This window comes from Natrix helvetica, assembly GCF_964273705.1.
Source record: "Natrix helvetica genome assembly, chromosome: 3".
Classification (NCBI taxonomy): Eukaryota; Metazoa; Chordata; class Lepidosauria; order Squamata; family Natricidae; genus Natrix; species Natrix helvetica.
In genome coordinates this window covers 128,004,850-128,016,900 of record NC_138549.1, presented here as the reverse complement: position 1 = coordinate 128,016,900, position 12,051 = coordinate 128,004,850, and the positions used below count along the sequence as shown (strand labels likewise).

Sequence of the window (12,051 nt, the reverse complement as noted above, 5' to 3'; positions counted from 1 at the left end):
ACCAAAAAACAGCTTTCCCCAATCACTCACGGCCTCCATGCGACGAAATCAGCCTCTGGTAGATCTTTCCTGCCCCTTTTGCAAGCTGCGCAGCTGCCAGCAGCACCACAAGGTGCACCACACGGTCCTAGCTGTCCTGTGCCACTCTGGGCCTCCTGCTGTCGATCTGGGCCTGCAGGGCCTGCTGCTGAAAGGACGGCTACCCAGGAAGGCAGGGATGAAAACGAGGCTTCCTAGTAGCCTCTGCCTCAGCCCATGCGGCCCGCAGGAATTGAGGCCCTAAAATGGCCACCGTAATGGCATCCTGCCTCTAAAGCCCCAAGAAGCAACTTTTAAATCCCTTACCAGCGGCCGGGAGCAAGCCACACCAAGGGGAGGCTTCCAGGTATCAGATGGAGGCAAGGGGAAGAAGGCAGGGAAAAGGAATTTGCAGGATGGCACTGGATTGTTTTTGGAAGAATCAGGAACCAAAACCAACCTGTCTTTCTTCAGCCAGACAGAATTGAAACTGGGAATTAGAACAAGGAGCACAGAGGCATGGCTTCAAATTAACTCTGTCTCGAGGCCAATTGGACCCAATCCTGGCTAATCCTGCAAAATTCCTCCGGAAAATGCTAGGTTTAGCTAAGTGATTTGTAAACCGGTTTACAGTTTAATGTAGTATATGAGCATGAGTATTATTGATAATGAATATAATAGATTTATTTTTCAATTACAAATGGAAATATTGCTCTTGCAATTGATGCATGGTTGTTAATATTGCATACATATGCGTTTGCATATATTAGTAAGCCATCATCAATGTGTATATTTCTGAAGAAGTGGAATTAAAGCCTCATGAGATAGGAGTTTCAATTCTGTCCCTCAGGGACACACATTAACAACAAAAATAAAATATCTAATTCTAATTCTCCCTATATTTCTTCTGAACAGCATGTAATCAGAGAGAAAGATTAGCAAGTCAAACTCTGAAGTGTGATGGAGGGGAAGTTTCTGAATACCCTGCATTTCAGTCCGCCACTAGAAGATCTTTGAAGTACTCCAATTACTTTCTTTCTTTCTTTCTTTCTTTCTTTCTTCCTTCCTTCCTTCCTTCCTTCCTTCCTTCCTTCCTTCCTTCCTTCCTTCCTTCCTTCCTTCTCTCCCTCCCTCTCCCCCCTCTCTAAATTTATATAGTTACCCATGTCTACAAGTCTGTGTGGCAAGCGATTTTAACAAAAATGCTATTACAAAAATTTAAACCACACAGCAGCTAAGAGAAAGAAATATTAATGATCAACATCTTTTACACACTCAGGGTCCAAGGCCCAGACACAAAATCAGATATTTAGGGGCTTGTGAAAGGACAGCTAAAGCCAATCTAATCTCGGGGGGGGGGGGGGGGGCTATTCCCAATGTTGTATGCGTTGGAGAAAACATTCAACTTTGGGCTTTAACAGCCAGTATTCCTTAGTTAGTTGATGGGATCTGAAACATGCCTATCCTGCTGTACTGTATCAGATGGTTAGGAACAACAAGGGAGAGATGGTCCTGTACTAACTTGGTCCCATGCTATGAAAGGCTTTGACAACCAGTGAACAAGAAACTAATGCAGTTCTCCAAGTAATGGTTTGCATTATAACCCATTCTGCATCATTAAAGCTTCCAAATGCTCTTCAAGGACAACCCCATATTAGAGTGTATTACAGCAGTCCAGAGAAGAGGGCATGAGCTGCAGTAAGCCCAATTTTCTTAATATTGGAAAGAGCCAGTCCTGAAAGGTGTAACAGGAATACTGTATTAGGTTTCTGTCTCCAGAGTTAGAGCCCTGGCAAAAACAACAAGTGGGTCTTATGGGACCTGGGATGCTAATCCCAAACATCTGGAGGGCCACTAGTATATTGTCAGAATTGACAAATCAATTGCAAAAGGCAGCATTACTTGAAATAGCTTTCATCATGAAACAATAACATCTGCCTATTCCACGTCCTTGGGAAGGACTTAATAGGTGAATGAAAATGCCAAATCCTGTTTAATGACTATGGCTGACTATGTGACCAACCATCATTTATTAAATGTATATGAAACCTGACTCCCAGTGACTCTACATGTGTGCAATTCTAATTTAAGTATATTCAATATTTGCCGAACAAATTGACATGAAAAATGGTTTAAGGGGAAAAAAATGACAACTTGACCAAAAAAGAAAAGAAAAACAGCGAAATGGGACAACCTGAAGAAATGAAATGGGGTAGAGAAAGAGGACAGGGGAATGTATACAAAATTGAAAGAAAAATCTTTTATATATTTGTAAAGATGGAATTTGTATGGAATCTTTCAGCCTTGATGTTCTTGCTTATGGAAGCCCGCTTGGGTATCCTGAAAGTCTTTGACCCTCCAGGAAATGCCAATGTCTCATTTGTTTCACCTTCAATCTCATAAAAAGCCCTTGTTCCTGAAAGATTGTAGCCAGGTTAAAACACCATTAATCTCCTGCTGCACCTGGCGTGAGTGTGTATTTGTGGACATGGGTGAATATGTGTATATATCAGTGTGTTAGCATTTGGATGTATGCCAGTGTCCATATACCCTTCAACTTTCTCTCCTTGAGAGAATTGAGTTTGCAATATCTCCCCCCCCCCTTCCTGCCTTTGCCATGCCTGCCGGCTGCTGTGATTGCTGCATGCAAGGCTGAAAGCATTGTTTGAATGATGAGGCTGGACTAGGCTAGATAGACCCTGGTGCCTCAAGAGAGGGAGAGAGCAGCTGCCTGTCCTTCTTTCCATCTCTCTCTCTCTCTCTCTATCTCACTCACTCACTCACTCACACACACACCGTCTCTCGCCTGCCCAGAAATCAGATCAGAAAAGCAGCGATGAACTGCTTTCTTCCCTGAATTCCAGAGAAACAGAGAAGTTGAAGGAGGCAGAGCTGTAGAAGCACTACATACCTTTGCCAGTGCCAGAGTTTCCACTAGGGCTTATTTCCCAATGCCCTAGAGGAACTAGTTATGCTGCGGGAGGACTTCCCTTCCCTTTCACCCACCTTCGAGGGACATGGTTTTAAGTGAGAATTGCAGCTGAGATTTACCACCATGCTTAAGTTTCGAGCAGATCGTCGCGTCAGGTAGGACTTGCCAAGGGATGCTCTAAAGTGTTGGGGGAAGGGCGGTGGTTCGTGGCCTTGCTCTTTCTGCTTTTGGGGAGGGGGTGGGGAGTTATATATTTCATATTGTGCTTTTGGGGAACTTCATTTTGGTCAGTGGCTGCTGCATTGCAGTGCTCAGGATAGCAGATGGTTTAACTCAGGAGTTTGTGGAACAGGACCAGGCAAGGCAACTACTTCTAAGGAAACATTTAAGAGATTCAGGGGAAGTTGTCTTTCTTGTGCTAGTGCTGAACCCTAAAAACTGAAATGGGGGGGGGGAGAGATTGGAGGGATGCCAGCAAGAGCTGCAGAAACCACACACAACTACAAAGGATGCTGAAGGAAAGAGGAGCAGAGTTTCACAATAAAGGCAGACCTGCTTCTGGCTGAATTGATTAAAGAACTCTTCTGTATAAAGACTGAAATGAAAGCAGATCAGTAACTAAGTACTGTAGAGCCCCAGAGGCAATATGTGTCCATAAATAACAGGATAACTCCAAGAAAGTTAATTTCCTCAGAAGATGAGCAACATAGACTCAGATTGAGTCTTTTTTCCCACGTTAGACTCCTTAAGAAGTAGGGTACAGCTTCAATTGTTAAGTTAAAAATAAAAAGGGCAGGCAAATTCACATTGAATGTATTTTCCAGTGTTGCTAAGAATGGTTTCATTACATGTGAAAGCCCTGGTGCAAAAAAGCAGTAATCTGATACCATGATGACTCTGATTTTTGCTCCAAGGACTTTCTTCTCATTTAAGTTTTAACACTGGAAAAAGTGCAGAGAGAGAGAAATGGGAAGGTCATGGAAAGTAGGACAAAGGATGAATATGAGTAAATGCATTGTTAAATATCATTTAGAGCACTGTGATGCATTGGAGTGATTAAATAGGAGCTTCTGACATTTGGCTAGGTATGGAAGATACTGTTTATAGATACTGTTTTTTGCTCAGATTCTTGTATTGGGTAAACACGCAACACTGATTTGTTATAATAAAAAAAAGTTTTATCTGTCTTTCTACGTGAAGCATTCTCTTAGCTTGATGCATCTCTTCAGTTAGGAAGGGATTTACTTCTATTTCAAATTATATTGTCATCCTTAGAAATATTGTTCTTCATTTTTTAATGCTACTGTCTACCTCCAGGTTTCTTACATGAGTTGATAGGAGCAAATAAGCAATACAATCCTAGAATTCTGTGGATTTTTAAAAAAGAAAATTCTGCTAAGGCTATTTCATACATTCAGGTTAAATTTCACATAGTTTGGTGATATAGGCTTAACTTAAAACTTTAACGTAGTGCTGACCCAATACATGTTCTCTAGTTAATGTCATTTAAAGTGCTTGGACTATTTCCAGTTGCCACACAAACCTAAACGTTACACTGATTAACTTATTCAGAAAATTGTGCATGGAGAGATAGATAATATGCAAGGTTATATTTGTGAAATTAGTTTGAAAAGTAGTAGAAGTCTAAAAAACAGATTATTTGTTTTCCTTAGCAAAGCTGCTTGTTGTTTCTTCATCTTCAGTTCTTGAGAGTAAAATGGAGAATACTATCTTCATAAAACTTGGCCTTGGTTCTTATTTGCAGATCTTAATTCTGATGTGGGCATTCTATCCTGTATTACAAATATCTTTTAATAATAAGTGAACGGTATATTCCTAAGAAGATGCCAAAATAGATAGATCATATTTAAGATCCTGAAACCCTCCAGAAGATAATAGTCAATTTCAGCACTTCTTTTCCTTTTTACTAAAATCTTTTTCAGCATTATCATTTTCTTATCTGGAATGCAATTTTTGCTAGCATTGATGTGCCTGCCCTAGTGTGCCTCCTCCATCTACTCCAACTCCAGCAGTCTTAGAAAATTAGAAAATGATATATGATGTATCTGAAAGTTTCTCTCTTTTAGTGACATATCTGTTACAACTGGCACCATTAAAAACATGTTGAGAAATGAGTTCCTCTTCGTAGCCAGTTTATGCAAACATATAACCACCTACTTCACCTTTTCAAAGGGAACATCAAGTTCTAGCCTTCTATCCACAATATTCTAGGTTTCCATAATTCACCTTTTCTGAAATCTTGAATTAATCTAGAGCTGTTCTCATATAATGGCCCATCCACCTTCATTCTAACATAGCTAAAAACAAGGACAGACACTTTAATGACAAAAGGTTGCAACCATATTTGTTTGTCTATTGTTGCTCTCAGATAAGAAATTGATCATAATTTTTTTCTTTTTTATATTTTTGACAAAAAAATACCTTCATTGGAAGAAATATATTTGGGATATTTTCTGGTGGTTGCTTCCATTAATAGCATACAGTTTATGAAGTCAGTCTGCCACACACTTGCAAGATCATATGGAGTAGAAAAAGTTAAAATTATAAATAAATTATCTCTCTTTATCCTTTATTATTTTTCAAACGCCACTACAAATAATTATCAAGATGATCCAGGACTAAATTTAAGCTATAGGAGATGAGCACAAAATTGGATTTTGCCAACAGTCAATTTGCTGATTATCTTAAGAAAGCTAGAAAGCATTGCACCTATTTCTGAATTCTGCATGGCGGTGTGGTTTTGCTGAGCATTATTTCAAATTTTCAGTCAGAATGACATAATAAACATAGTGTCTATGAAGTAAGTAGGCTTTCCAAATATAAATCCAACCCTGTGATATGCTTTTTTATTCATGGTGCATGTGCATAGCAGTATTTCAGCTTTTCAGCTCTTTCAGGCTGAAAAGAGTATAGTCAGAAGTAGTAGTAAGAAAGTTACCGTAGTTATGGGTTCAGCAGGCTGATTGCAGGAGGGAGCTCCCTAGGATGTCAGTATGGTAAGAAAAGCATCAGGACCCTGGACAGAACCCAGAAATGCTGGCAGTGAAGCTGAAGCCAGCAAGCAGGTAGCACTGGTCAGAAGCCAACCGAAGGTTGACATAATGCTGCAGAAGTGATGTGTGATCTTGGCATTGCCTCTTTACAGCAAACCAGCTAGTTAAAGGGACAGTGACATGTTCCAGCCATTGTGGAAAGCCTCCTGATGTGCATGCTGGCTAACGTCTCTGGAATAATGGCAAGTCTCCTTTTGGAGAGGGGGTATTTTTAAGATGTCATCTGAGAAATAATCCCAAATTGGATCACAGAGAAGGGTGGCAGCTCATTTCACCAGTCATCAGTGGGCGTGAGGATTTTCTAAGTGCGTGGGATGTGAATGAAAGTAATCATCCAGTGAGATTTTTTTAAAGTCTGTAGTCATGTTCAGAATGCATTTTTTTCTAGGTTGAGAGCTACATTTAGTCTCTGTGTGGCATACTGGAGACTGCACTCTAAACATTGAGAGGTCTAATATAAAATCTTTGTTTTCCCATCATATAATGTACATTCAATTAGAATCAATTATAGCTAATATGATTACTGTGCTATTTTCATCCCATTTATCTAAGTCCGTGATGGCAAACCTATGGCACTCGTGCCCTCTCTGTGGGCACACATGCCATCACCAGCTGGTCTTCAGGTTTCCAGCATGTGCAAAGACCAACTGGCCGATGTGCATGCGTGCATTGGAAACCAGAAGAGCAGCTGGCGGGCGCATGCATGTCCACCAGGCAGCTGGTCTTTGGGTTTCTGGTGCTCTGGCACACACATGCATGCATGTTCTGGTTTGGGCACTTGCTGTCGAAAAGGTTTGCCATTACTTCTCAGGCGTTCAAATTTGATAAAGATTTGGCCCATTTCTATGTGAAATGTTTAATACAAAGAACAGATACAATGAGAACTCTGATGATAATTGAGAACAGTTTTCAGGTCTTGTATATCAACTATATGTATACATCATCCAATTCACATTTAAATAGCTTACTAATTAAAACATGGTGGGTTACCTTATGAAATGCTTGCTGAATTCAATATATATTTCATTCAACAGCTTTCCCACAATCTACTAAGGAAATAATTTGATTTAAAGTTGGGGTATAGTCTGTAAAATTTATTTATGATAAATTCTGGGTGATTTCTGATAATTCCTGAACTGTTTTCAAGAGGTTTATATAGTATAGATGGCTTTTTTATTACTTTATTATTTGTTCTATAATTTCTGAGGTATTGGTGCCCAGCTTTTTGGTCCAAACATGAACAATGTTATACCTTCTCCAGTTATCTGGCTTTTCATTAATTGTCCAAGATTTTTCAAAGACAACACATGGCTTTTGGTGAAGCCATCAGTAAGTTATTTTATTACCATTGGAACAGTTTGTCTGGCCATGCACATATAAATCTAGTCACAATAAATTAATACCCATATTTCTTTACAATACTTCTGTGAATCCAAGCTTCCCAAGCTTATCTCAAGAATGAACTAATGTTGGCATCCTTGCCATGATAAAATAAAGTCTCGGGTTTTGAACTGGCTTCGGAAAAGAAGTTGGGATATATTTAAAATAGGGCTAAAGATTTGGGTATAAAATTCAGGTGAATACTAGATGACAGCAGTGGATCAGAATTTTTCTGCCTCTTCGTTACCATCTCATAGTCATCTCACAATTGGTAGCCTTGGGCAAAAGAGCTGTTGTTTCCTTGGGAGTGGGGGGGGGGGGGGAAGAAAACATTAAAAGACTTTGCTTGATCTATCTCAGTGCACCATTCCAATGCACAATTGTATATTTGTTGAAGAAATGTCATCCATTTTCAAAACTCTTCTAATGCAGAAAAGTAAGCCATATAAAAAGCAACTCTGAAAAATCCTGATAAAACAAAGCATAGGTAGGAGAAGGAGTGGTATAACCTGGGAGCAGAGTTAAAAGAGGGATCAGCCAAGAATCCCTATGTAGCCACAAATGAACTAAGTCCAACCTCCCTTGAATTCTGTTGACCCTAATCTAACCCAAAGTCGATATTAATTATTAGTTGAGAAGATTCTTGTGCATAGGCATGATTAACAAATCAATTTAATTGGACCTGCATGTGTGGACCCAATGTTTCAAGTATGACAGCATGCTTTTGCTACAATTATGTATTATACAATTACATAACCTCTCAAATTTCTGCTGACTTTGCATTTGGGTAACCATTGCTAATTTGTGGGGGATGAGGAAGTAGTTGATTTTTTAACACTATGTTTAATACAATATATACAAAGGCTGTTTTATAGTAAATGTTCAGGTTTCCCTGAATGCAAAACCATGTTTAATAAGAATGGGTAAAGACCAAGTACGGAAACTTTGATTTAATTATGGGGAATTTGGTAAATTCTTCAACCTGAGTTAGAGAAACTCACTACAGCAAAAGCAAGGACCATTCTTATCTGTCCAGTTCTTCACAAGCTGCTAAACTAGAGAAAATAAATTAGCACAGTCTGAATAAATTGGCCATATTTTTTTCTGCATCCAAATTCTGTCATTCAGTTCTTATGAACATCCCACAACCCCATTTCTTACAGTTTTGGTTTCAGTCACAAGTATTTAATATTTATTGGAAAGGAAGCCCCGACCAAACTATTTAGACCAGTCTTGATCAACTCATCGTTTAATACAGTGCACATCATTCTCACCCAGTATGGTCACTGTACTTTTGTTGTTGTTAGTTGTGAAGTCATGTCTGATCCATTCCAACCCCATGGACAATGTTCCTCCAGGCCTTCCTGTCCTCTACTATCCTCTGGAATCCATTTAAACTCACACTTACTGCTTAGGTGACCCCATTCCAGCCACCTCATTCTCTGTTATCCCCTTCTTCTTTTGCCCTCAATCTTTCCCAGCATTAGGCTCTTTTCCAGTGAGTCCTTCCTTCTCATTAGGTGGCCAAAGTATGACTGTACTTGGCCAAGTGCTATTTCTGGAGTAGTTTATCTATCTGTTTTGAAGGACTGCCTGTTTTGGAGATCTTCAATGCTCTTTCCATTTAAAAATTCATACCAGACCTTGAGAGAGAATAGACTATATAAAATAAAGAAGTTGTATAAAATTATAAGGAATTTTGCACACCGGGACAAGAAAGCTAGACATTTGCACTAGTTCCATTCACTTGCCAGATTGATCATGCTATATGTTCATTTAATCCATGAAATGGGGTTAAAACTGTAATTTGGTCTGTCACAAGTCATTAAAAACTTGTTTATCTTTTCTTTGATATGGATTTGTGTGTGTCTGTGTGTAGGAAATGACAGCCTGCTTTTTGTAAATGTAAAACTAATAAAGCTCAGCAGGCCAAGATAACATAATGTATTCTAATTAAAATCTGCATCCGGAAAAGCACATCACAGAGCATGGCTGGCTTGATTTGTTTTGGCTGCTGTAATTTAATAGTTTTGTTTTAGTCAGTCTGCCTCAATTGTAAAAGTACAATCTTACATGCAGTAGGTATTGCATTGTAGGGATCTCAACTGGTAGCTCTCTGCACATTATATGGATTTAGGCATTATACTGAAGTGGGAATATTCTCAATTGTGCCATTATGGCCTCTGAATTCATTATTTAAAATGTTCCCCAGATTTTTCTTTTAAAAAACCCTGCTGTATGTATCAGGAAGAGAAGTATTCTGTATCTGCGTCTTTAGTGGATTAAGTCAGTGCACATACTATTATTTACTTCATGTAATATCAGACTTGTGAGGCAGTCCAGACAAGAAGCACACCTACAACAGTGGTGAGATTCAAATTTTTTTACTAATGGTTCTATGGGCATGGTGTGGCAGCCGTGGCTTAGTGGCCGTGGCTTGGTGGGCGTGGCAGGGGAAGGATACTGTAAAATCTCCATTCCCTCTCCACTCCAGGGGAAGGTTACTGTAAAATCCCCATTTCCTCCTGATCAGCTGGGACTCAGGAGGCCGAGAATAGATGGGGCTGATACCAGTCAAAGGTGGTATTTAACAGTTCACTGAACTACTCAAAATTTTCACTACCAGTTCTCCAGAACTGGTCAGAACCTGCTGAACACCACCTCTGACCCACAACTATTAACTCTATATTTATTGTAAAGTTCCATTAACAGAATGTTGCAGGTCTGAAAGTACATCACCCTCTCCCACCTGACCCTTACAGTCCAAGAAATTAGGAAGGGTCCCTTCTGAAAGCTTTGCCACAACTCCATTCCTTCTGTAGATTCAGCCAACTTTTATTTGATTGGTGCCTACTCTGTGGCTTTTCCTCAAGGTCATTCTCACATACTGTTACAGTTGAAGAAGAGTTTGACGTGGTACAACCCAAAATTTCTCCTTATCATTTACATGCTATGGTAATAATTTTAAATTGTTGACTCTATAGAAGATGCCATGAAATGACCTGATATCTCTCGGCCTGGAATCAGTAGAGCATCAGCTTTCTATACTAAAACAGTCAGCTACATACAGTTCCAGAGAAGATGAGAAATGACATATATAAAAGGCACTTAGATCAGGCAGTCCAATTCTCAAAACATTTTTTCTGGCAGAAGGCTATTTGAAAATTTCAAAGTATTGTTTTTAGCTCTCTGCCAAGAAATGGTGGCCATGATAATCCTTAAGGAGCTATCAAAAAACAGGCTGCATGGTTTCTAATGCCTCATTAATGAGCTTGCTTAAAACAGTAACACATGACTGTGTTATTATTCTCCTACAACTATAATATACTATGGACTCATCATATGAAATGATTATGCCTCTAATTAAATCACAGCAGCTATTTAAAAAAAAAAGCTTTGTTATTAGTGGTGATAGATATTTGCATGCAGCAACCTGGGGCCTGTAAACAACTTTTAGCTAGGTAAGGCAAAAAAAATACTGGATGGCAAAGTCATGATTTGTGTCCACATTAATGTATTATGAGAACAGTTTTCTGTTTCATTGCAGCCATCAGCGTAGATGTTGCTTTTGTCAGATCATTATAGCAAATTTTCCAAATTGTAGAAAATGATTATTATTACTGTGACTGCTTATCTTTTCAAAATTCAGCAGTTTCCTGGAAACGTTCTATAGGTACAGTTGTTTTTGATGGATGAAAAGTAAGCTGGAGAATGTAAAATCATTTCAGATAAGAGTAATGGCTGGTACTTGTCTGTAAACTGGATTGGTAATTCTAAATGGGTTGAGGCAGACTAATTTCCATCTCCAAGATATACTCATAATCAACCTACTATGGAAGCTACAAAAGAGATGTACATACTATGGAAGCTGCGAAAAAGATGCACCTTGAAAAATACATATTCTCTGTTAATTAATTAACAGCCAAAATTTATTATATTTCCATATAATGCACATCATTAATGCCTTGTCTATTTATCTTTGTTTTTCCCCCTAGCCATAATGAAAGACGGAACACTTTCCTTCATCCAGTGACTGGCCAGACCCCAGAAGAAAATAACCACTTTGGATTGCAAAGGTTGGTGGTTTTTAGTGCCTTGCAATATTGGACATAAAATGGAAGTTCATGAAAGAGCATAGAATATAAAATTTAAGGATGAAAAATACCATATGAAAGACAATAGTCTTAGTTATTCAGAAATTCAGCTCAAGAGAAAAAGGGGCAGGGATTTGTACAAAGAAGATTGGTGTTCTGTCTGATTTGATGAATTCCTGGTTTAAGTTAATGTGAAGATCAATACATGGACATATATTTGTAGTATCAAAGTATAAGAAGCAAAGTCAGTTTCTTGGGACTGTTAATAATGTATTTTTCCTCTCCTTCGCCTGCAATCCCAGATCTGTCTTTGACATGTCAAGCAAAGCAAATAGCAAGCGGCCGGCAGCAGTCAGTAGTGAATCCTCCAATCACACAATGGTTTCAGAGGTGCCTCAGGAACGACCAAATGGCAGGGTATGTTTGCTACATTGTGCATTGTGGTCTTGCATATTTTTCATTTTGTGACTCTGTTCTGATAGGGTCATCCAAACCTTCTGGCTGTCAAGTTTTCCCATCTGAAAAATAAGGTGCAACTGATTTGCCACTGTGG

The 12,051-nt window shown here is 39.0% G+C and overlaps 1 protein-coding gene across 13 annotated transcripts in view; it reads left to right on the top strand.

Annotated features, from left to right (window-relative positions):
- The window catches only part of PLEKHA6 (pleckstrin homology domain containing A6), a 224,201-nt gene that overhangs the window by 147,535 nt on the left and 64,615 nt on the right, over positions 1-12,051 (top strand). For all 13 annotated transcript variants that reach the window (XM_081947832.1, XM_081947834.1, XM_081947833.1 and 10 more), the window contains 2 exons: positions 11,400-11,480; positions 11,801-11,915. In XM_081947832.1, coding sequence (XP_081803958.1) covers positions 11,400-11,480; positions 11,801-11,915 — 196 coding nt within the window. The remainder of the gene's footprint in view (positions 1-11,399; positions 11,481-11,800; positions 11,916-12,051) is intronic.